This window comes from Palaemon carinicauda, chromosome 1 (assembly GCF_036898095.1).
Source record: "Palaemon carinicauda isolate YSFRI2023 chromosome 1, ASM3689809v2, whole genome shotgun sequence".
NCBI classification, from domain to species: Eukaryota; Metazoa; Arthropoda; class Malacostraca; order Decapoda; family Palaemonidae; genus Palaemon; species Palaemon carinicauda.
This window is the reverse complement of record NC_090725.1, coordinates 242,269,789-242,297,237: the sequence shown is the minus strand read 5'-3', so window position 1 is coordinate 242,297,237 and position 27,449 is coordinate 242,269,789. Positions and strand designations below refer to the sequence as shown.

General features: G+C 37.5%; 1 protein-coding gene across 4 annotated transcripts in view; it reads right to left on the bottom strand.

Moving 5' to 3' along the window:
* Positions 1 to 3,477: 3,477 nt before the first annotated feature.
* Positions 3,478 to 27,449, bottom strand: part of LOC137654596 (uncharacterized) — a 114,507-nt gene continuing 90,535 nt past the window's right edge. For all 4 annotated transcript variants that reach the window (XM_068388377.1, XM_068388386.1, XM_068388403.1 and 1 more), the window contains one exon: positions 3,478 to 16,259. In XM_068388377.1, coding sequence (XP_068244478.1) covers positions 14,799 to 16,259 — 1,461 coding nt within the window. In that variant the 3' untranslated portion in view covers positions 3,478 to 14,798. The remainder of the gene's footprint in view (positions 16,260 to 27,449) is intronic.

Below are 27,449 nucleotides of genomic sequence, written 5' to 3'. Positions count from 1 at the left end.
GGTCGGGCTGTCTTCTCGGAAGCGCGCTTCCTCCCGCCGGGTGGGGTGAACCGAAGGCCTCGAGGACTTGTGCCTGAGAGTGAGGTCCTTCTTGCGTGGCCGGTCGAGCGGTTCCAAGTTGTATGTAGGCAGTGACAACTTGGAGGCTCGATCACTGGACCGAGAGTCTGGCGAGCGGTGCTTCCTGGACTCTCCTGGGGGCACGTAGAACCATTCGCCGCCGCCGGGAGAGACCTCCCTCTTGTACATACGGGAGTGAGAGCGTGGGCGCCTCCTACTGTGCCGCGACCTCGACCTAGAGCGGGAACGATCGCTATCGGTCCGCGCTCTCTTACGGTGCCGTCTCTCCCTGCGTTCTCCCCCGGATATATATCTAAAGTAGGAGGATGTGATGTAGTTCTAAGGGAATAGTATGGGAAATATGTCTGGGTAATAAGCAAAGCTCTACCTCCAGTTTGTTTCTTCATTATGATCAGAGATAAATGTAAACAAAACATTGGTTGCCATTTTTTAACGTGCTTTTTAGCGTGTTTACGAAACGCATGATATAAAACTGCCTTTAATATTTGTGCCTGTTTTAGTTTAGGGTACTGTAGTACATGCATTAAGTGTTCTGTACATTAAAGGGTAGTTTGTTAACAGTACTACGTACAATGGAAGGTTTTAAAAGTCTGAATATACATGTTGAATAAATAGGTAAATATGGTGTCACTACTTCGCGGATTTTTACCTATCGCGGCCGCGTCTGGAACCTATCTAACTCGATAAACGAGGGTTCACTGTATCTTCGATGAATTTAAGTTCATAAAGGTGCTGTATCTTCCACCAAATACCACCTCTATCCTCCAGCCCATGGACCAGCAAGTCATCTCGAATTTCAAGAAGCTCTACACCAAGCACCTATTCAAGCAGTGCTTTAATGTCATGCAAAGCACAAACTTAACTTTGCGTGAATTTTGGAAAAGCCACTTCAACATCGTGCACTGCATGAAGATCATAGATCAGGCTTGGGTGGGATTAACTCGACGAACCCTCAATTCTGCCTGGAAGAAGCTGTGGCCTGATGCACTTTCTCCCCGAGATTTCGAAGGTTTTGACCCCGAACCTGATCCCGTGGTGGGTGCAGCGGAAGACGTAGAGGAAATCGTCTCCCTTGGCCAGTCCATGGGTCTGGAGGTCGATGCAGATGACATCACAGAACTCGTTGCCGAACATCACGACGAACTTACCACAGAGGAGCTCAAGGAACTCCATGCTATGTCTGAGCACATGAGTGATGACGAGGAAGGGATCGAGGAGGTACAACATGTGTTAGGTTCGGCGCAAATAAAAGAGATGTTAGGAAAATATCAAGACGTGGTCGACTTCGACAAATACCATCCAAAAAAATTGCAGGTTTGTCGTGTAGTTGCGCAGTTCGATGATGTTTGCCTAATTCATTTTCGAAACTTTCTGAAAAGCCGTACCAAGCAACTTTCTATCGATAGCTTCTTTAAAAAAAACTACAAAGCGAACTCGTGATGAAGGGGAAGGAAGTGGTTCAAAGAAAAAAGAAAAAAGTGAAAAGAAAAAAATTCAATCAATTTTAAGTGGAGAGAATGAAAGTGATTAAAATTAATCATCAAAAAGAAAAAAAGAAAATGTAAAAAAAAAATATAAAATATGAAAAAAAAAATAAATAAGCTAAGTTAGGTTAAAGTTCACTTAGTGTAAGTTAGAATAAGTTACGGTAGCGTACGTTTATCGTAGTTAACCTCTCTACCTCCTCGCCGCCCGTCCGTCTCCTCTCTGCGTAGCAAGACCAACAACACCTGCGCTGAAGTTTCTAAGGTAAAGTGATGCTAAAAATCCATTTCTTATTTATCATTTTTTTGATAATTATTCTTTTTTACATGTCTATTATCTAATTTAGTGTGCATTATTGTCATGTGTAATTATGTGTAGTAATTTATTAAGGAGTTATCATAGGTTTTTGGGCTCAACCACGGATTAATCCTATTTCAATGTATTCTTATGGGAAAATTCGTTTCGACATCCGAACATTTTCTATATCCAAAGTCGGTTGTGGAACGGATTAAATCCGTATGTAGAGGTACCACTGTATATATATATATATATATATATTTCTTTCTTGTTACGCTCAGTGGCACTGCCAGTTATGACTACTCTGTCTCTTCCGGTCATTGGGGTAGGAGAAGGATAGTCATACCTTGATGAGAGGGATATACCCCAAGAGGTACAGTTGTAGACTACTCTCTCCACAAAATTGCCGACACTGTAGGATCGTAGTCAGGAAAGGGGGAGGGGGGTAGTAAGCGTTGAATTTGTGTGTGATTACCTATCTAAATATTTAGATGTCGAAACCCGACGCCATGGCTAGCTGGACTCTAAGTCCTCAGGCTTCCTCTCACACAAAAGCTAAAATATAACTCCCCGATGGAAACCAAAGCAAAAACAGCTAAAACAAAAGGCAAAGAGAGGTAGATACTCAACTTTGATGAAGAGGAGGAAGCCGACATACTAAGAAAATCTTCGAAAAAAGGTGAAAAGAGTGCACACAAAACAATCACACAGAAGCAAACAAGCTGCGGAGAAGGAATGAAGCAGCAGGGTCATATGGGAGCACTGAAAGGTGATAGGATATGTAACGGCTCCTCAACTATCCTTCCCCTTAAGAGGATTAGACTGGGAAAGGTCTATTCGGGGTGCAGATACCTATGGTTATCTTAGGATACGTCCCTGATTATACACGATATCTTCAGATAGTCGTTCCGGGGGGTTAGAACCCTGTGATACCTGACGATAATTCTCTTATAATAGTTGCTAGAGGGAACTTCCATCAGGACGACATGGCTATCTCACCCAAAAATAGATTTTTCCTACGTCAAAATCCCTTTTTTGATGGCTCAGGTACACTAGTAATGTTATAAGTCTAAAAAGAACAACTCCTGATTAATGAATGAAGAACAAGACTGTCATTTCTCATGAATACAATTGAAAGGGATCTTAGATTCATAGTAAGAAAAATTATTTACACCCACTATATGCAATCAATTGAGGTGATATGCAAAGGGCAGTATATGAATATATGATAACTTTTAACCTACTGTACAGTACAATAAACTTGTCAACACAATATAAGGAATTATTTCACCAATAGCAAATATAAAACAAACAAACTTGGTTCTTTTCTATAACCTGTAAACCTCAATTTACAAGTAAAAAAGTAAGACAAATATAACTTGATTGCAAATCAGAGATAACATAAAAAAAGCTTTTTAGGTTATTTAGAATCACTAAAAGGGTAACAAAATTGACACTACTATACCTCAATTTGGACAGCTTACTCAAACTCATACTAGTGGCCTAAGGCTTATACCTCCAAACTAACAAATATGTTTTAGATATTCACAGAATTACACTGCTACCTTGCTAACTTACATATACAAAAAAAACAAAGAATAATAAAAACATTAGTACTAGAACATTTTTATTTAGTTTTGTTTTACAGCCAAGGGTATAGTACAAAGCTTATGCCATGATTTTTTTCTAGCTTTCCCTAATACCCCAAATAGAATTCATATAAAGCTACCAATTATGTATATAATTCACAAAGCCTTACTTTTGAGATTGGAGAGTGACAACACTTCCCTCTCCATAGCCGTTTCAAAGTTGAATTGCCAACGCAAAAATACTTTCCCACAAGTCAATGGTGTCTCGTTAAAAAATCACACCTTCATCTTTCACAAGACACTGCAATAGGTCACACATCACAAGAACTCCTTAAACAACGTCTAGTGAATTTCAGTAAATTGTGATCACAGTTATTTTCAGTTTCAGACTGAAACAGCTTTTCTACAATAATAATAAATGAAGCACAGCATCATAATTATAAAAATAAAACTATAATAGAGAAAGTATCATAGCTCAGAAGATGGCTTTTACAAATATTCATTTCAGGCTTCATCAGCTGAAGGGATCTGCTACCAACCACATATAACATGGTCTAAGGCAAATGGTATGCTGTATATCCAGATACAGTACAGTATTTCGTTAATGAATCATGAAAATTTTCTCTAACTTATCGTGATATGAGCTTTAAAAAGAATTCAAGACACTAAAAACCTCTAAGAAAAGATAACTTGTACTGACAACCCAATTGTTTAATTAAAAACCCCTTAGACAATTAAAATTACAGTAGGCTAATATTTTCAAATATCTTCAAAACTATTTTCACTTTCAGCTGACTAAGACTGAACTCTTACCACCACTCCAGCTGCACAAGATGGGAAGTATTGAAACAAATAGGGCTATATCATTCAAACAGTCAAGATAAAGTTCATCATCATTAATTCAGAAGGCAATTATGCCTAATAATGTGTCCACTGAAACATGGACTTTGTGTCTACAGTATTAATTAGATGGTACAGTATTTTGAAGAACAAAAAATAAAAACAAAGATTTAGTAAGTATGACAACTGTCCTCATGAAAACTGAATTCGTTAGCACCTCAAGAAAAAAATAAATGCTTGCTAAAAGAAAAATAAATAAAACTATAATCTCAATATAGAATTCAAAATAATAAACACTAATCAAATATAAGTTTTTCCTTTCTGTTTCTATTTTCCACTTTTTTCTTTCTGAGATAGAATCCACTATTGAGAAGTGGTTCAGTTTGGAGACTATTACAGAATGCAGCTCACAAAATTCGTACAATATATCCAAGGATGTCCTTCAAGGAAACTTAAACGACAGATACAATATAGAAAGCAAACCTCTGTTGATGTGAAAACATTTCTTAAGATATACCAAACAATGTACATAATATATTTGAGACAATGAACTACAGGTACTGTACCTCCTCTCCTTAGTATAAAAGACACTCAAGAAACCAATCTATTCAATATCATTCTACAAAGTGATTAGTAAATTTTTTTTCTTAAATTTCAATTTCAGTGACTTAACTATATAAGTTTTAGGTACAGTCAGCATTAGTCTTGAAGAAAAAAGTAAAAATGAAGAAACAAAAAAAAAAATTTTAATTTCTCAACTGAAAATAAACCCTATATATATAATTTTGCTACCTTATATACAAAATGAGCCCATCAAATTGAAATTGGGATTCAAATTACCTGCTGTTCTGCAGTCACTCTTTATTCATACTTGCTTATAATTTTATATAAAGCAAAGGGCTGAAAGTGGAATTCAGTACTGTACAGTAATAAAATTTGGATACAGCGATTTACAAATTTTCCAACACAAAAAACTGATTTACTTTCTCAAAGAACTTTTAGTATATCTTGGAATCTCATCTCTCAGCAGGTATGATTAAAGCGAGCTTCAATTGACAGGTTGCTAGTACATACACTTGAGTTTCCAAATGACATATAACCATAGAAGAGATATCAATTTATTCTTCCCCAGAGTATTCAACATTCAAACCAACTCAAATACCATCTTCATGTAAGTGATATACAATACATCTAAAGTTGAGCTTTTGAAAAATCTCTGGTTAGAACAAGTAAATAAAAAGTAAAAAGAGAGATTCTAAATCCATAGCACTCAAAAGCTTTGAGCACTGTAAAGTTCTCATTTAAGTGAGTAACCACTGCCCACTGTTGTGCATGTTAAGTATAAAAAAAAGGAATACTAACACCATAAACTGTTCTGTTTGTGCTTGACAAAACAAAAGTCTAAGAGTAAGATTACAGTATTTTCATTGAGTGCGATAATCTTAATTTAAACGTAAAGACAGGCTATGAGCTTAAATACCATTCCTGTTCATCACATTTCCTATGACATCACATTACAGGAACATACAAACATAAAAAGCAACTGAAAGACTTATATGGATGACAGCATATCAAACACTACATATTTACATAAGCGTTCCCTTTTTACATAAAAAAAGAGAAGGAACAAAAGCCAGCAAATACTCTAACCCCAATCACAATCAAGATCCTACAAAGATTCAGAATCTATGATGCTTCCCTTATTCTGATTGAAATAGCAGTACTCAACCCTCTCATGTTACTATTTCCCTGACAAAAACTATTTCAAAAATATGCTATGGTAATCAAAAAGGCAAAATCATGACAGATCAAACTCAACAGTTTTAAAAGTAACACCTACATGAAAAAAAAAAAAATGGAAGTTATGTTAAAATGTTCCAATAACTTCCGAGATACAGAATTCTTCAATACAAAAACATATGAATAAATGAATAGAAGAAAACAATGCTAAGAAGATTTTCAAGATAAAACCATGAATACTTGGGAAATATGGCAAAGAAAAAGGTAAAACTAACAGGAAATTCTAAATACCATTTATCAAAATTAAAGAAATTTTAATGTTTAAACGTTGCAGAGCATGGCACATCTGTACCTATACACTACTCTTTAACATCTCTGATCGAAAAAATGGTAAAATTGATGCGAACCAAATTTATAGGAATCATAAAGGAAAGTTTGCAAGCTTAAGTACTCCTGGAGTCATGTATTTAAACTTGTTAACTTTCATCACACATAAAAATAAATGAAACTTCTCAAAAAATTTGAGTAATGAACAATAAGTATTTAAAAATGTAAATTCCATTAAGCCTGTGGTCTTGACTTACATACCTTTGAACTAATTAATGATAATTTTCAAGGAAAATCTTGAAAGTTCTCAGCCATACAAACCCTCAAGTTACTTATCTTCCAGTCTGCAGATATAGTAATGAGAGTCATACATCAAAAGTGTCTGCTAAATAAAGATGACAGTGGTTAAAGGTCCAGTTTAACAATAGTAAAAAGCCCTTTACCTGCACTAGGTGAAGAACTGTCTGGAGCGATTGAAGATACACAATCTATTTAAATGAATAGTTAAATAAAAACATTGTTATTTTGAGCAATTTAGAAAAGTTCCAACATAACTGATTTTACTTATGCATGAGTGTATCAAGAAAAGGATAGAATACTCAATTTACACAAAATGTCACTTGGGTCTGATAAAGTATGATATTACTCACTAATAAGGTTGGCCATTGATATCATCAGCTAGTATTCAATGGATATGACTCTCATTGTCTATAACAAGAAGCTTTTTTTTTTTTGTAAGACTTTCTACGGAGAAGTGATTTCCAATCCATTTCCTGGTAGTCAACCCATTTTACTACATCAGACTAAACATTAATAGTTTCCTAGTTGCCTATAAGCTCAAAATGAAATAATTCATTAACCTCCAGCTGCCTCTCATAAAAAGCCTATATTTTGACAGCAAATTTGTCCATCACATCAACCATAGTTAGAGATCAGAACCTGAAATATCCACAAATACAAAGACGAATTTATCTTATTTGAACTCCTTTGTCTATAGCCATTTAGGTACAGAGTCCACTTACCTTTCTGTTTTCCTCCAGAAGAAATCTAAACCATATTTAGTAATGTTGCTTCCTTGGAAACTGATGACATCAGTTGGTAAGTATTAGTTTTCTTGAAAACTGGTGGGCTATAGAGTTCACCACACAACTAGTGACAGTCAACATGCCAAATATGAGCATCCACACCTTAAAATATAGTGTTTCTTAATGGGTGAATGTATCTTTTGAGCTAACCTACTTTTCAGAAGTGGAGACAAACACAAAAAGAAAAAGAATATTGCAAAATTAGAAAAAAAAAATTCTTGATTCTAAGAACGTATGGTGATTAACAAGATTTAGATCTCAGTATGTATGTTAAGCTGTACTGAGACTTTTAACCTTACCATAAGGAATAGTAAAGATGAAAAGTCCCTATTGCTACTACTAACAACCACATATTTGTTTGGGAAAACTCACATACTTAATCATAATCCGGAAACTACTGTACTGCCTAAAAAATAAAACTATTTTGACAGTGCCCAGGAATAATGAAGATTTTACCTTTCTCAACCAATGCATAAGCAGTTGGATATGTTGAAAAAATTCAAAAACAAAATGAGATCCAAAGCTAAAGAATACAATGGCTAACTCATAAATAAAGTGGTGTTGGAAGACAAAGCATGTCACTTGTCCTTTAGTCCTCAAAGAACTTAATAAACTCTAAATGAATTTTCCAAAACAAAAAATGGCTCTTCAATAAATACTCACATTGAAGGAGTAACTAAGATGAATATACTACACATTAATCTCTGAAAACATAAAATTACACTGGAATGAGCAACAACATACAGGGAAGAAAGGTGGCCTCTTATTCCCTTCAAAATCCTAAAACTAGGTAAATGTTACACAACATTTTTCTTCTACAGAACTGCAAATAAAATCACAGCACTGATACTGAATGTACTGTAAAAAGGGTGCCACAGTATTTAAAATCTTATATAAAAAAATATATAAAAATATTAACAATACTATTACAATCTGTAATCAAAGATTAGACATAATTTAGGCTAGTAAAGAAAATGACAAATCATTAAACATCTACCAATGCAAGGGAGAAGTGTACTCCACAAATTATCATAATAATGGTGTACACTCAACAGTTACAGTACTTTAATTGGTAGACAGACAGACTAAGACAAGTAAAGTAAGGCCCAGTTGTGCTTATGCCAGTAAATTATCAATATCTCAACTAAAACAAATATTTGAATGACTATTTTCTTTTTAAGATATCTTTTTTCTCTATACTGTATAGGAAAATTGAAGCATTGTTCAGAAGAGTTTACAAACTTTTCAAAACTTTCAAGATACCTTGGAAAAAATAAGATCCCTAATAAAGGTAAAAGAGTTCCAGACAAAACTTAAACAAAGAGCCACTCTGTTGAAATAAGAAAATGGGCATTATGATATGCAATGCAGTTACAGAGAGCTAAAGGCAACCAAAACTCTAATTTAAAATTAAATAGATCCAATTGAAATTTCCTTCTTTGTAAAACCCAAATCTAGTACCCAAATTAAAAATATACAGTTTAATGCACACGTCAGAGAACTTCATCTAAATAAAATCTACCATAGATAATTTCCCATATGATTTTGAGCTTAAAGAAAATCTTCCAAATAACAACTACAATACCTTAAAAAAAAATTCTCAAGAGTTAAACCAATAAGCACACTCCCCAAGAACTGTATCTTGGCAAGTGAAAACATACCATAACTTCCTTCTGTGGTCATTTTGTAAATCAAAAGTAAGATAAGAAAACAAATATAAAGATTACCCTTAAATATTAATCTCCAAGAACTGTATCTTGGTTAAGTGAAACACCACAACTTTTTCTGTGGTTATTGTGAAAGTAAAAAAATAAATAAAAAAATAATAAAGTTACCCCTAGATATTACAGAAGGTATATGTGGTCTGGTTTGCAAAATAAGAGGGTAAAGACATTGCTTATCTCTACAGATATTACTGCAATACATTGAACTGCCCACTAATGAAAACTAACCACATAGTGTACAGGCAAAAGTTCAGTGCGCTATGAAGTCATGACAACAGGAGGACCAATCCCAAGTACAATAGTAAAATAGTTAATTTATCTGGACATTTAATCTATCCAACTCCTTCTGGTCTCCCCATAATAAAATTTGTATGTTATGTACGCACATTGTACTGCATTTGTAGATTATCAAAGTAACCTTTTCCACAAATTATTTTTAAAAAATGCTAAAACACACTGATAAAACTTGGAAACTTTGCTCACAGTACCAAAGCCAAATTACAATTCCATGTACTCAACATACTGCTTTCTATTACATAACATGACATCAAATTACATGCATTTAACGGATTTAAACATTGGAGTTGTATGACAATTATATGCAATATGTACCAGTCTAAATTTTGGGCTCCAGGTTTCTTAAAATGTATTGTGCTTTTAATGTTACCATTTTAAAAATCATTACAATGTTTAAGAGTAGGTTTCAACACATCTATATATGTAAAGTTATACTGATGATAGAATAAATTTTGCTTTTAAAAAAGTTTACTACTAAACCCTCTAAAGGGGTCATACTGTGCAACTTTCATTAGATACCTTTATACAATATCTATAGTTTTAAATCAATTAGCAAACATTCAAGAGAATTTCAACCAGACCAAAGCGTCAAACTTCTACATACTCGGTTTGAACTATTTCCAGACTCTGAACAGAATCATTCCACCATATGAGTATACAGTATAGTCACTAGTATTTTCTCTTCCATGAGTGTTCAATAATATGTTCTTGAAATAGGATTATATAATTTTTATTGATAAACCATACCAATATTCAAATTTCACTGACATTTCTTAGAACACAGTTGAGGCCTATTTCAACATACTAGTTAAATGACACCCAAAAAACAAAAACTATACTTCAATCATACTCAAGACATCAAGTTTTTGTAAAACACAATAAGCAAAAAAAAAATTAACCAGTCAATGAATCTCTTAAACTCTTAACTATTAGGGGTAAAATGACCTGTGATAGTTTCTCAAAACAGTATCGCCTTCAATATGGAAGAACTTTCAGTTCCTCTTTTCCAAATGTAATACTAAATTTTCTTCATGCAGCAATGACCATACAGCTACGTTACAATTATTAAAGGAAGTTCTGTTCATTCACATGGATTTATCTGTTCGTTACGAATAATTGTAATTAAAATAAAGATCTTACAAAAAAAGAAGCTAATATAATCTTAGGGGATACAAATTGGAAACAGTGTAAGCAGTGGAATATGGCACAGGGAAAACATATTAAAAAGTTTACAATGTAATTATTGATAAAGAATGACTTCTAAAACCAAGTATATGCTAAGAAAACTATCACGATGCCAGATGAATGGTGAGAACAAAAAGTATCTCGTATGTAAAATTAACATGAAAGAGTTTCTTTACATACAGTACATGCAGTTTCATTAATCCATTAACACCCTCAAGTAAAATTCACACGTAACAGGAGATGGATCTTGGAAGCCACTTGACATTCCGATATGAATACTGTACTGCACAGTGACACAAGCTTAACAACACTGTAATGATTTGTTCCTAACACCAGTTTAAAAACTGCAAACATGTTTCAGCCACCAGTGATATTCTAAGACATGCAAACAATTCAAAAACAAATCCATAATCACAGTATAAAGGGAATTACTCTCAGCTATTACAAGATTTACAAAAGTTTTATCCTAGAAGCCCATTCCAAACAGGGGTTATATCGTTACCCAGCTACAAATGTTTAGCATACCATATTCTATTAAGAATTTCATGTCAGACATTTTACATTTATTATCTAACTAATGAAAATAAAATTGGAAACATAATTTAATAAAATTTCCTTTAAATTAATTACCAAACACAAAAATAATTATTGAAGAAAAACTAAATTAACACAAAAAATTGAAGTTGATTTGCAAGTTAGCAGCCAAAACACTATTTTGTCTGGATACTGTAATGCATCAATTCAATCATCCATCAAAATCAAAACACATATCAATTACTAGTTCAGCATAAACTGCAATGAGAATAGAAAACTGAAACCGCATTTATATATTTCTTTTCAATAGAGTTAACTTCATCACTGTCTTTTAACTAAACCATAACCGCTACAAAAAGTAGCCCACAATAATTCTCCTGTGAGGAGAAAAAACTATTAGGTTGTAAATATTCAACAAGCATGTAAATGTTAGCGTATTCCCCAGTGAATGATGCTCAATGTTTGGGATGTATGCATAAATGGCTAGCAACTTTTCTTTTTCACCATATATTTTTTATTATTTTCCAAGAAATAAATACGATAATCACGGAGGTATTAATTGATAAATTAAGTTGTTTAATTGTGGGAAAGGCATTATACATTATATATATTGTATAGCTTCATACTCATAAAATATACAGAGAGAGAGAGAGAGAGAGAGAGAGAGAGAGAGAGAGAGAGAGAGAGAGAGAGAGAGAGAGAGAGAGAGAGAGAGAGAGAGAAGCCTCTATACTCAACTTGACACAGCTATAAAACACAACCTATCAATCTGTTTTGCAACAGGCATCAAATATGAAATCAAATAAAATACCAGAACAAGTTAGGCGAGGACAGACCTATCTATCTGTCCAAGCACTCGCACATTGTGTATGGTGATTTACGGAAACCTTTATGAAATAACATGATACCCTTGAATGAATGTTAAACCCTACACCATACTTCAGATAATAGTAGTTCAAATACTTGGGAAAAAGACATGGAAAAGCATATTTTGATAGATAGACATATCTAAGAAGCAGACCATTTGTATTACCATTGGGAGTATAAACATTGGATGATTGCATTTGAATATTCCGATAAAATTTCCCTATCATTATTATTTAAATATTCACACAATTTCTTTTAATCTGTAACAAAGGCTATATTACTCAATGCAGCAGTATTATAGCTACTAAAATCAGAGAGCGAATGCATGTTTTGTGATAAGACCAAAGTAGAATGAGAATAAAGTATTAAGGATGAGGATGTGGAGAGAGGTGTTCAGAGGCTGAAAAATGATGGCTATCTAAAAAAATGACATTGTTTGGACACATTACGAGGAGGAAAGAACAACAGAAGTAGTTATATGATAAGGAGCATGACAAATACCTCTAAGAAGTCCCAAGAAATCATGGAAAAAAGGAACAGTTCAGACAGAAAGATCATATTGAGTATGTAGCAATCACTGATGTAATGTTATATTGTAATATTTTTCATTGGTTCTAAAATAACACTCGGCTTCACACCGCTTTCATAGGTTTGGCCAAAGAGATTAAGTATTAATAAGGTCCATGTTTAGGAAACTGAGGAACTTGCATACTACCCAAAATTATGAGCATTACTCACCATGAAATCAGGGATACAATCTCCTTTTAAGTCAACCACTTCAATAACAAGTGTAGTAACACAGTAAATGACCTTGAACACCATCTCATCAATGTAAAATCTTCAGTATCTAAAGTGACTTGCCAAAGTGTAAAACCAAATTTAAACTTGATAATAAAAAAATTTGGTCATATGAGTATGGTAACTAGTAAGCCACATCCTTCAGGGCCAGACAGAGCAAGCAATGTCTCATCCATACACTCAATATATTGGTGAAATACTTTTCAAACTTCAAGGATCCATAATAGCATCAACTTTAAGCAATACAAAATTGGTTGGAGACAGAATCCCAAGACCCAGTATCAATGGACAATGAGCAGAAAATTTGAGGAAAAAATATAAATCCACAAAATTATATACTTCAGCTAATTGACTTTACATCACAACCAGTTACATTCTTCAAGAACAACTTCATTAGCAGAGCCTTAACCATGAGATACAAGTGAGTGTGTGCATTCTTTTTTATTAACTCAGTTTGAGGTTAGCTTTAAATTATCAAAATTTATAATCAAAATGGGAAAAAATTAAACTTGAATGAATATAACTTACAAAAACAAGCTATTAGAAGTATAGTAAAGTACCTAGTATAGCAGGAAAAAATTAAACTTGTAAAATAGAAAAAAATACAGCAGAAAACTCCAAAAAAACTGGGTCATAAAGTCCTGCAACTAATCTATAGGACGGATTGTAATGCCAAGCTGACAAGCTTCACCAAACCACTTCCTTAGCTAGGCTGCCCTGAAGGGTGTAATAAACTTACCTATTGACAAGTTATCTATGAAAACTAACACAATGGCATCATCAGTCCATATACTTATCTATTCCTTTATAAAGGCATTCATACACTTATGAACCTCAAAATAAATCAAAACATCCACGTGTTTACATCAGAGAAATCTCTTTTGTTCTGGCATGAAATTGTTGCACGTGCTTTTATAATAGTATTTGTACAAAATACCATTCAGTACTTTAGTGAGATTCAGAAAGCTCCTAATCATGTGATTTACTGTAAGCCTTTAACTAACAGCCTAAAAATCGGATCTGGGACAGCTACCAGAAAAGGGCTCTTTTATAATGAGTTCATAAATACCATCTGATTTGGTCTTACATCTAAGGAACTCTTTCACAGCAATCCGAGATATTTTTAGTGTCAAGTATATGAAACATGAGATCTTACATCAGGTTGAAGCAAGTCTTAAAAATTCATAACAATAAATGTACTGTACTATTGCTTTGGGTGAACTAAGATCCGCTTGTGAAAAATAAAATGTACAATAAATTTGGAACATTTTGCTACAACCTAACATAGTCTGCAATTATTAAAGCTTCAATAATCTTTATACTGTAATATCAATCTTCAATAAAGTATTTTGTGACTTTGTTCCCAAAATATCATTCAAAACAAAGTCAGATTGGAAATGTCTTTTGTAGTGGTCAAGTTAAGAAAATTTTACTTACCAGCATTGCCTGGTAACAATATTACCAAAATAATTTAAATTGTGATTTCATTAACTACTGTAGTTTCAATCTTCCAGGACCCTAGATGTTTTCAGTTCCAAGGCTGGAAAATTATGAATATAAAAAAGGCCAGTTTCAAGACAGTTTAAGCTTATTGATCACTACAAAAGGCTCATAATTTGACATTCAGAATTCTATAAATAAACCCTAAAGTAATGAGTATCATGCTCTGAAAATATAAACATACTTTGACTGAAAAGACTAGGAAAATACCATTAGAGCTCCACGTCCCTTCATCAACTTTGGACTTTCATTAGCAAAGATTTTTCTTGAAGTCTCTTTAATTGTCATGATATTATGGCAGATGACAGCAAACATAGCAACGACAATATCTCAATGTTCGGCAAAAAATCTAGTCTAATATTCACACATTCGGCAACACTCACAGGAAGGGATGGCAGAAACAGAGAAATGCAAATTGATCAAGCTAACTAGAGACTGTGGGGACATCATCACGCTTGTTGGTAACCCAAGCCCTGTTGCTTGATAGCCATTTCAATGGCTTGGTCTACAAAATATTTGTCGTTGTTATTTTCGTTTTCAGTTTTGTTATTAGGAGTATCTACTACTTGTCTCTCAGCAGAACCTCTGCTTTCAGTATCCTCAGTCATACAGCCATTCTGGTCCCCAACTACAGAGTTTTTATTGTTGTCTAGAACAGATTCTTCCTCTTCAGAATTCGTATCTTTCCTAGGTACCGCAGCATCACAGGCATGCTCATCACAGTCTGGCTCTTGAGGCCGTTGGGGCGGAATCAGGTGAGGGGAAACAGGTTGGGGGCATGGGGGAACAACAGGTTCAGTGGGAGGGGCCGGCAAAGCAGGCATTGTGGGAATGACAGGTACTCGAGGCAAGGGTCTGCTGATCATATGTAAGTGAGTTTCATGGGACAGATCATCAGGAACTGGATCTTCCCCAAGGTCACTATCATCATCTGAAGAATCATAGTCAGTGGTAGTGCCGCCACTTTCTAAAGCGTCATAATGATATGGAGGCAGAAAAAGCCCTTTGTGGTGCATAGCTGCAGTCAGTGCCTCATTTTCTAATGCACGCTGCTGGGCCTCATCTGCCTCACGCTCTTCATCGTCACTTAAACTTAAGACTAACAAGGGATGGATCCCTTGACTTCTTTCTGTGACTGGAGAAAACCCCATGTTTTCTAACATTCGGTTTACCGTGTTATCAAATATACTTCGACACAACTGTCTTGTATGCCATCTCAATATACCAGCATCAGGATCTGGAGGAATTTGCTGACCCTCCTTCAAACAGTCACTTGGCCTTAAACCACTATCTGGAGGTGGCGGCGCAGTCATCATACCATAGGTTGTGGGATAGGGTGCTGGCATGATGGGTGGCATTAAGTCCGGTCGTGGGCGTGCTCTGGGATCCATAAAAGCTGCTCTTTCTAAAGTACCTGGCAATAATCCTTCTCGATGGTCTATAACGCCATCTTCCTGACTGCCTTCACTATTCACATCACTAGACTGGGAATCTTGACTCTCATCATGAAGATCTGTTGAGCACTCGCCTAAATTCTGAGTCATATTATTTAAAGTGTGTTCATAATTCTTTATTTCCCACGCATATCGTGCCTTCTTGAATGGGCGTGGAGGAGGACCGATACCAGACTTACTTCTAAATCCAGGCCTCCTAACATATCCTCCTGGTTCCTTTGGTCCTTCTGGTTCCTGTTGATTTGGCATATGAATAGGTAACATTGGATGTAGTCTTTCATCCTCTTGTCCTTTGGTTTTCTCCACATGATCAGTGGATAAATTGGTGCGCACCTCTGTTTGTCCATGCTCATGCTGCTCCTCTGATTCGTGATCACCTTTATTGGGGCGGGGATTTTCTGTCTCGACCTCATGTGACTCCTTCTCGTTCATTGTCCACAGGAGGAAATGTAACACCTGTAAAAATTAATTGAATTCTATACTCAAGCTGTCTAAAATTCATTCATAATACTTGTACCTACCCCTACATTCAAATATAAAAATGAGACTAAATGGTCACTTGGAACTGTAAAAATTGGAGGTATAAAGCACAAGTTAAAGCTATTTACAAAATCCATGGAATTTCCTAGACTATTTACTAGAATGAAACTATCTTTGATAGACATTTCAGTCCTGAAAAAAAAAAAATTTCAATTATGGCTAATCTCTCCAATGAAACATGGTATTTTTATTATAAAATAAATTTTTAAATATACTTACCTGGTAGTTACATATATATATAGCTTAAATCTCGCGTTTCGAAGCGGCACAACAGAAAATTCAAATTCGTGGCGATCGCCGCCATGACAGTAGGTGGTCATACATGAGCGCCATCTCTCATAGGTTAATAGAACCATTCCCAAAATTCTTTAGAAATTCCATGTCTGTTTTCAGAGGGGAGGAGGGAGGGCCCTTTTATATATGTAAGTACCAGGTAAGTATATTTAAAAGTTTGTTTTATAATAAAAATACCATTTTTAAATATGTAACTTCCCTGGTAGTTACATATATATAGCTGATTGACACCATTGGTGGTGGGTTGAAAACCTCATCCCATTGGAAATTCGTATAATTATTAATAGCTACAATTAGTATTACTAACAATCTGGTTCTAACCTGATAAGGAAGCTGGCTTCACAATGATACTGCCTCATTTCGCCTGCATTCCTTAAGAGACTCAGCGATCCACTCAGGGGGCTGTAAAATTCATTGGGGATGCCACAAGGTCCTCGACCTTAGCGTGGCTAGACCACCACCCTTGCAAACCTGGCATAGCCAAAGATACTGATTCTGACCACCTACTCCAAAAAAGATTTTTTTTTTTTTTTTAAAACTAGCTTGAGTTGCATCCCAGACTGATGGAAGGCTGCGACAACCTTCACAGACAACTTGTGAACACATTAAAACTATAAAACTAATTTGATTTGCATCCCAGATTGACGGAAGGCTGCGACAACCTTCACAGACAACCTGTGAACACATTAAAACTAACTTGACTTGCATCCCAGACTGACGGAAGGCTGCGATAACCTTCACAGACAACCTGTGAACACAAGTACAAGAAAAAAGGCAAGGGTATATATTAAGTTATCAGGAAGAGGCAGTAGACCCTTCTCCAACTACGAAGCCGGAGGTAACATACGGACCCAGGAAACAGCAATCCTCATACTGGGTCAGGACATCTTTGAGATAGCAGTCTGTGAAGATTGATTTACTTCGCCAGAAAGTAGGCTCCAAAATTGACTTCATTGACCTATTGTGTTTGTAAGCCATAGAAATTGCTACAGCTCTAACCTCGTGTGGTTTTACCTCAAGGATAGGGAAAACTTCTTACTCACAATCCTGGAGTTTCCCTTATCAAATCCTTAATGAAAAAAGCCAGGGTATTCTTTGATAAAGGCAAAGAGGGCTTTTTAACTGAGCACAGCTGTCTCGTCTTTGAAAGGAAAGCCTAGCTGAAGGGAGCAAATTGCATTGTCTCCATTAAAGCCCACCTTCTTGCTGATGGCTTTTAACTCTATTATTTTGACTGTAGCCAATGTAATTAGGAAAAGTGTCTTCTTGGTAAGATACTTCCAAGATGCCTTGTCCAAGGGTACAAACCTACTTGGTCAAAAAGGCCAGGACTACATCCAGGTTCCACAAAGAGGTTGGATTGTCCTTCCTCTTAGTCGTCTCAAAAGATCTAATGAGATCTGAAAGATCCTTGTTACCCGACACGCTAATGTGTCAGTTACGAAAGACGGAGGTTAGCATGCTGCAGTAACCCTTGATGGTAGGCACAGCTAGCTTCTCTTTTGTACGCAGATACAACAGAAAACTCTGCTATATTGGCTATAGAGGTATTGGTAGAGGAAAGTCTATTATTCCTGCACCACACAATAAATATGTCCCACTCGGATTAGTAAACCCTAATAGTGGTAATGATCTGGGGGTATCTACCAGCCACTCCATCTCCACAACCCAATGTCTCATGGGCTAAAAAGGAGCTATCATGGTCATGCGGACGTTGGGCGAATCCCTGAATCTTTTCAGGACTCTGTCAAGGATCTTGAATGGAGGAAAAGCGTACACGTTTAGACCTTCCCAGTTCAGAAGAAAAGCGTCCACTGCAACTGCTTCCTGGTCTGGTACTGGAGAGCAAACTACCGGCAACCTCTATGTCATTTGTGAGGCGAAAAGGTCTATCGAGTGTTGACCACACAACATCCAAAGGCTGGGGTGCACACCTCGTGATGTAGGGTCCACTCTGCAGTAAGAACTTGCCTTCTTCTGCTGAGCAGATCCGTCCTGACGTTTTTCTCCCCTTCTATGAAGTGAGTAATCAGGGCTTGGTGAATGGCCACTAGTTCTTTGATATTTATGCGTCATTTCCTCTGACTCTATCCACAGACCCCTGTCGAGAATCATATGCGTCAAACAGGGACGAAATCGACCTCTCTAGTTCAGACAGATCAGACACTTGAAGCGGGCCGTGTGCGCGAACTGAACCGTGTGCAGATTGCTGCGAGGGATGGTAAACCATAGTCGGGTGATCACCAGGGGAAAGTCCTTGCGAATTTCCGGAGTGCCTTGAGCGCGATCTGAACAGATTATCATCCCCAAAAAAATTCTGTGAGGGTGTTAGTTAAGATTTGGCCAGGTTACCATCAGACCTAACTGTTGCGTTAAGGGCATTATCCTTTGAAGAGCCTCCAGACACTTTACTTGTGATTCTGCTCTGAGTGGTCAGTTGTCCAGGTACAAAGAAAAAACCTTACTGTACTCCCTTTATGTGAAGCCAGGGAGCCACGTTGGACATCACCCGGGTAAAAAACGTAGGGAGTCGTGCTCAGTCCAAAACAGAGTGGTTTGAACTGATAATGGTCTCGAGGAACACGAGCCTTAGAAATTTTCTGTGGTCCGGGTGTATCGAGATATGGAAATACACGTCCTACAGATCCAAAGACACTATCCAGTCTCCTTGTCTGTTGCCTGTAAGGACTGACACTGAAGTTTCCATGGCAAATTTTACTTAGCTGACGAACTTGTACAATGGACTGATGTCCAGAACAGGTTTTCATCCCATCCCGAGCTTTTCGGAACTAGGAAAAGTATGTTGTAAAAACCCCTCCTAGGAGGTGTCCTCTACCACTTCTATGACTGATTTCGACAGCATAAGGTTCACTTCCTCTTGAAGAGCTGGTGCCTTGTTTCCTGAGTGGACTGTTGTCAACTCTAAGGGTATCGACGACATGAGAGGCATAGCACGTCTCACTTTTTGATTCGGTTTGTTGTCTTGGGAATCTGCGAGCTTGACCTCCAGCCGCAATCCTCCGAGTTCCCCTTGAAGGGGCTCTCCCACGAAACAGCTGACGAGTGGGAAGAGCCTCCTTTTATATCCTTGCTAAAAAGCTAGCTGGGAGGACTTATTTAGCAGTCCTAGAGAAAAAATCTTGCACAGCCTGTAATGTCAGAGCTGTCGACAAATCTTTCCCCAAGTCCGGAGGAAAAAGATGATTACCCAATTGGAGCAAGTAAAACTTCAGATCTCTGAACAAGGGACAAACTGGAAGATAGGAAGGAACAACATATAGTCCTCTTTTTAAGAACTCTTCCGTGAAAAGAGCGGAAAGTTCGATGGAGCCATCCCTCCCGGCCTTATCCAGACAGGCAATCAGATGCATCTGAGCCTCGTTCTTAGGGTCTGTTGTGGCTTCTGCGAGAGTTCCGAGACTCCAGTCCGTAAGGCTGAAGACTTCTATTGTCTAAAAAATTCCCTTCAGCAGATGGTCCATTTCAGAATTGGACCACATAATCTTCGACTTGCTCATGGCTGACCTGAGTGAGGAGTCAACAAGTCTGGAGAAGTCTCCCTAGAAGGAGGCAGGAACTCCCAAACCAAGAACTTCCCCCAGACGAATACCACACACTAGATCTGGAAGCCAGTAGAGTTTGAGGAAAAGAAAAAGAAGGTCTACCCTAGATTCTTTCTCTTGGACGTCCATTGGTTGAGAGTTGAGAAAGCTCTTTTAACCGATCTAGCCAGGACCATCTTCTTGAAGGAGGATGTTTTTTGGGGTCTGCCCTTCAAAAACTGAGAGGGTGGGCTCTGAGGTATAGGTTGAGAAAAGTCTTCTGGATAAGAGATGTTAACACTGTCAGAAGTTTTTTTTTTTTTTTTTTTAAAGTTAGCTGTCTGTAGTGAATCCTGAGATTCGTCTTCTACTTCGACTAATGGAACATCGATTCCCTGATTCGAATGGGTAGGAGACAAAACCGCATCACCCTGTCGGTTATTGTCTTCCAAAAATAATTCATCTTGTCCTGAAGAAATCTCGTGAAGGATATCATCCAGTTGCGAAGAAGCATCACGTTTATGTACTGCAAGCTTCGAGGGAGAGACAGGTTCCAGTGCTTCCAACATAAGATCATCACGCTGTAAGGAAGCATCAACATCTGTAAACCCATACGAGAGAAAATCTTGATCCCATGCGTCCAGCATGTTGTATGTCAACAGCGTGACGCGAAGGAGCGTTAGTTGCGCGTTCAGAAAATCGCGAAGGAGAGATAAAAAACTTGTGTATCCTGTTGCGAGGACAAGTCCCGACTATATGAGTCCATCATGGATCCAGATTGAGACTGTTGTATGTTTCCATGAGAGGTATCAGTCTACTGCATGCGTCCCGAATGCCGTGAGGAAGCGTTAGTATCGCGTCCAGTTAACCACAAAGAGACAACTCTTTGTCTATAGTGACGTGGGGACAAAACCTGACTGCATGCGTCCAGTTTGCCGTGAGTTTCCAGACTGCTGCATGTCCAGATTGCCGTGAGCTATCAGCGTGTCGCATGCGTCCCGCATGAGCAATAGTCGTGCGTTCCGCAGATCGCGAAGGCGAGACAACTGCTTGTCTATAGTGATGTGGGGACAAAACCTGACATCATGCGTCCAGCATATGTCCAGACTGCCGCATGCGTCCAGGTTGCTGTGAGCTTCCAGACTGTTCAGATTGCCGTGAGCTGCCGCATGCATCCACGTTGTCGCTTGCTGCAACGCAAGCTGATCGCTGCAAGGGAGCATTGGTGAGTATCGGAGAAATACGCTGTCCGATAATATCGGAAGACCGTTTTTTGGTCTATTGCTGTCCTTAGATTCTTTTAGACACGATTTTTCTGCCCGAGAATCGTAAGCGTCAAACAGAGACGAAATCGACCTCTTTAATTCAGACAAATCAGATACATGATGAGCGCCGTGTGCGCTAACTGAACGATGTACTGATCGCTGCGAGGTATCGTCAATTGTTGATACTTCAAGCGCGCCTTGTGCGCGATCTGAACCGTGTATTGATTGTTGTGAGGGATCGTCAACTTGAACGTAGTGGTTGGCGCCAACCACGTCACGGTTTTGCGTCGTCTGACGAAGACGCAGACATTTTAACCTCACCTTTCCTGTGGCGAGGGGGAGCGGTCTGGGAATCGTCAACATGATCGCTCGAGGGGACGTCTGTTCGCTGATCAAGGTCTGACATATCCTTTGGCCTTTCGACATTCCTTGTCCCAGGGGTTGGGGAGCATGGAAGAGGTCCCGGGCTGGGATTATGACGGACACGAATGGACGCACCCTCCACTGCACTGACATTGAACACCAGCAGTTTTAATTATTTCACACTAGATCTTAATAAACCTTCCCGTTGCGAGAGATTATACTTTTTCGTCAAGGGCTAGAAAGAAAATACAATAGGATATACGATTCATATTAGTATTCTCAAAATGAAAATATAAAATAACGTTACAAGTACATAATTGTGAAAACAAAAAACGATTGTCAATAGTATTACGTATCGTAGATTGACTGCATTGCGTCATTTTATGTGCCATTGAACACTATAGTCCATTTCTTTTATGGAGGCATATTTGCACCGACTCGCAGGGGTGCCCTTTAAGCTGGGAAAAGTTTCCTGATCGCTGATTGGTTGGACAAGATAATTCTAACCAATCAGCGATCAGTAAACTTTTCCGAGCTAAAAGGGCACCCCTGTGAGTCGGTGCAAATATGCCTCGATAAAAGAAATGGACTATAGTACTTTAAACTATTTCACATTAGATCATAATAGACCAGAGATTATCCTCTTTCACCAAGGGCCAGAAAGAAAATACAATAGGATATATGAATAATATTAGTATTCTCAAAAGCGAAATAATAAATAACGATACAAGTAATGTGAAACAAAAACGTAAAATGACTGTACGCTCGAGAAATCTCTAAATCGAAAATTGACTAAGGGAAATATACTAATAGGACAAATATATACTTGAAAATAATATATTTCCCTACATTATAAACATACTTATGCTTAGTAAGCTAATTTCTTAAAAATTTCTTCCATGAAAAGAAAATAATTCACATAATGCAAGTCATACTAAGAAGATTACGTCACAGGATTGTGACGTCATCACGAAGGCGGACTGAATTCCTTCAAGGTAATCATATTTCGCTCTGCTAAGAGTTACGTCACAAAATAGTGACGTCATAATGTTTTAATGTAGAAATGTCTTTCCTTCCATTATAACTTTAAGAGTTGTTCGTTAGTTAATAAAGTAGGGGGAAAAATCTTTGATCCCACAATGTAAAAACATGGAATGAAAACAAATACATACATGCTCCCTGCTAAATACAGTGCGGGAAGTAAGAGCAGCTCGAAAGCCAGTCTAACCCTACACACAAAGTTTAACAACAGAAGAGCCATCTTGAAAATCAAGTTAAATTAAAGTGTCCAAGTTGGACCAGCAAAAAACTATCCTATACAATATCTTCGATAGTTGAAAGGCAGCGAAAGTCATTAACAATAATCAGACAAAAAGTACTTCACCAAATTGTAGAATAAAGTAATATATCCACAAAATGAATTCCCGAGGTGTTGACTCGATCAACGACAGAGAATTTCTGAAGAATGTTGGGAATGGTTCTGTTAACCTATGAGAGATGGTGCTCATGTATGACCACCTACTGTCATGGCGGCGATCGCCACGAATTTGAATTTTCTGTCGTGCCGCGTCGAAACGCAAGATTTAAGCTAAATATATGCAACTACCTGGGAAGTTAAATATTTAAAAATGGATTTTCATAGTTGCAAAAAATGCAAAAGGCCCACAAAAATTACATTTGAATTGCAATGGTCTATTTTCTACTTAAAAACAAAATATAAAAAACTTACAAATTTAAAAGTAATGTGTATTTTTCCTAACTATACAATCCTGAGTCCTTTAATAGAGCAGGATTTCAGTGAAGCTGGGAAAACTATAAAAAATATAAGGAGGTTTCAGTAGTTACCGGCAGGCCTTGGGGAAGCCCTGCCCCACTGCCGAATAATTGAGTAGCCACTTTGACCTTCACAAAGGACTTTAAGGTGGATGAGGCAGGATGTATGACTTAAAAGGACTCAGCTTTGTATACCGGTAGTTAGGAAAAATACAAATTTCTTTTAAAATCTAGGATTGTTCTGACACGAATGCAAACCTTCATCATTTAATAGGAGACTTATCCTTTGGTGGGAGGAAGTTCCTATCACCAAACTGTTTGGTAAAATCTTGGGATTTCTAAGCACTCAGACCACTTGGAAGTAGAATGAGGACTCCAATCCACTTTCTATGTCACTATTTTTAAGCTATAGTATATGCTAGGTGTTGTCTAATAACAGCAATCATGGAAGAACTTGTACCCTTATAGAATACTGTGCCTGTAATGTAAGGCAATGGTAAATTGTTGTATTTACGTTACAATACATACTTCCCCTCATTAGAAGGATGGGGAATGAACAGTTCCATTTTATTCACATTAGAAAAGGTACTCATTAGCAAAGATTACCTAGAATAATATCCATTAAAGGTTCCTGTTCATTACATCTTGCATATAGTGTGTGAATGTGTTCTGATGCTTCCAGACACTGATGTATGGAGGAGGGAGCTAACTAAACTATCGCACTAAAAACGAAACAAAGTCAGTTTATAAATAGTCTTAATAATCGGGATGTAAAGTGGATATACAGTCTAGCCGAGCGTGTGAGCAGGGTGACTGGTCTACCTCCCCCTAACTGGCAGGGGGTTGTTTAATTCGCGTTAAAAGTTTATGGCTAGTTTTCAAGAAAGCCGGAACAATATTTCCATAGCAAAGAGTGAATGTTTGTATGTGTGTAGGAACAATAAAATTTTATCTGATTTCTGGAATATGGCAAATATGGCTGAGGTTGGGGAGAACATTGAATATGTATTGAGGTGTAGAGAGGGACTTTGCTGTTGCACTATGAAGTATAAGTTAAAAGTGGATGTAGAGCAAGATGGAAGAATGGAAATGAAAATGCAAGAACAGAATTAAAGTAGAAGGCTATAAAAATGGGTGCACCTAACAGGGGGAAATGGGATACTGCACAGACCCTTTACAAATATCACTTCCATGAGATATTTTGATGGCCCCCCCCCCTATGGTTCTGCCCTTTCAGAGTGATGAAATCAACTTAATCTTGATCCATTGAATGTCTTGGAGTTGCCATCTTAAAAGGCAAAGTTCTAAATGCACCAGGTATATTTTAATGCCCATATTATGTACAACAGTGAATTCTTCCACACAAGCTTTAGAAACTAAATATATTTGATAGATATATTCGAACTTTGATCTTGTGAATCATAGTCTAAATAATAACTTCTTACCTGCTCAAAAACTAATAATAGAAATACCTTTTTAAAGATTTCTTGACCTTCTATCATACAGCATCAATATAGATACACCATGGAAGTTTAGAATAAATTACGTCCAAATTTACCTACCTCTTCAAATGAGATATTAGTACCTTTTTTATTTAAAGTGGGCACTACTTTAATATATATGCCTACATCTATTGGACACTCACCGATTATTATTATTATTATTATCATTACTTGCTAAGCTACAACCCTAGTTGGAAAAGCAAGATGCTATAAGCCCAGGGGCTCCAACAGGGAAAATAGCCAAGTGAGGAAAGGAAACTAGTAAAAATAAAATATTTCAAGAACAGTAAAAACATTAAAATAAATATTTCCTATATAAACTATAAACACTAACAAAACAAGAGGAAGAGAAATACGATAGAATAGTGTGCCAGAGTGTACCCTCAAACAAGAGAACTCTAATCCAAGACAGTGGAAGACCATAGTACAGAGGCTATAGCACTACCCAAGACTAGAGAACAATGGTTTGATTTTGGAGTGTCCTTCTCCTAGAAGAGCTGCTTACCATAGCTAGTGTCTCTTCTACCCTTACCAAGAGGAAAGTGGCCACTGAACAATAACAAGTGCAGTAGTTAACCCCTTGGATGATGAAGAATTATTTGGTAATCTCAGTGTTGTCAGGTGTGTGAGGACAGAGAAGAATCTGTAAAGAATAGGCCAGACTATTCGGTGTATGTGTAGGCAAAGGGATAGTGAACCGTAACCAGAGAGAAGGATCCAATGTAGTGCTGTTTGGACAGTCAAAGGACCCCATAACTCTCTAGCAGTAGTATCTTAATGGGTGGCTGATGCCCTTGCTAACCTACTCCCTTAGATATTTGAAATTTAACTCAAACCATGCACATTTATCCATTTACTGATGGCATTCATAGACTTCGCATGTTTGTAAGCAAAAGAAAATGTAGCATTAAGGCTAAAGCAGTATTTGCAAATTCACTGTGCCATAGCCAAAACTACAGGGTGAAGCTAAAGACTCGGGGGAAGAGCGCCTAGAGGAAGCTCGCGATACAGAAATACAATGGTGGTGACCTAAGTGTGGCAAGGCACTGGAAACCACACGTTTGGTGCGAGATGATGGAGGAATGCTTGATACAACTCTCTTCAAAGAGCACTTGGAGCTGCGCATCAGAGAAGAGTAATCACTATGCGGTAAGTGTAAAGGAGAAGCGCTATAAGCTGCTTGTCTGGAAGATTTCGAGGAATTCGCTGCTCGTCTAGCTAATCTGGAAGGTAAAGGTCTGAAAGAACAGTCCAAATGCGAAGCAGGTCTTAGATCTACCCACAGAGAGGAAAGATCACAATGAGATTGCAGTGCAGCCTGGCGAGCATGCTTCGAAGAGCAATGGTATTCAAAATGGAGATTAAAAAGTCTAAAATCTACTGCCCTTGGCAAAGACCTCCGGGAAGGCAATTAGGCAACAATCTGGGAAGGGTGTCTCTAAGCAGCAAAAACCTGTTGCAGCTAGGCCTTCAATGAGGAACCTTAAATGCCCAAGGAAGGCCACAGTATACGTAAAGCATCCAACATCTGTAAATAAGAAGGATCCCCCTGAGAAGGAGGCACTGCTGTTTCACTAGGGGAAATGTCAGGGGCCCCTTGCCCCTGGCCTTACCCCTGCCATAAAGAACCAACACGCTTGCTTCAGTGTCCCCCAAAGGAAGCCACTTGAGAAGAGTCTGATGAGAGAGTCCCAGCGCTAGAAAAAGCTGCCCCAGCCTACTTTTACTTCGAGGATGTGCCCGAAGACAAAGCATCCCTCTTAGGCTTCTTTTTCTTCCTCCAGCTAAGCTTCCCTGACACTGATCACAGAAGGAGGCATGAGAGGACACATGGCCTCTATAAGACTGCATAACCTATAAGGATTCATCTACTTAATACTGCTCACAAAGGTACAGCAGGTCTTCAAGGTTACTCTTGGAATGTCCGCATAGTCATAGGAATAGTTAAGGAAGCCATCCCACAACACAAATATAATGGAAAAGAAATGAAAAAGAATTGGAAAAATTTGTCAATGTTTTCAGTTAGAGAATAACTGTCTTCTCAAATGGCTGAAAGCTAAGTGAGTTGTCAGTGTTGCCTCTGCTACTATCATGGTTGCAGGCAGGACTTACCGGAGAATAGGTGATGGCGGGCTAAATTTGTATAAAGAGCTCAAGATTTGCATCATTAGGAAAAATACATAGAACAGTACTTTATATATTACAAATTTGGAGATAATTTCTGTTTTTCCTAAAGATACAAACTTTTAGCTATTTATTAGAGGTATTACTTTCGGCGAAGCTGAAAGGACGAGCCGTTAAAATTTAGCAAGGGTTAACTACCCATCACACTGGTTAGCAGGGGTTGCTACCTTGCTACCCCTCCCA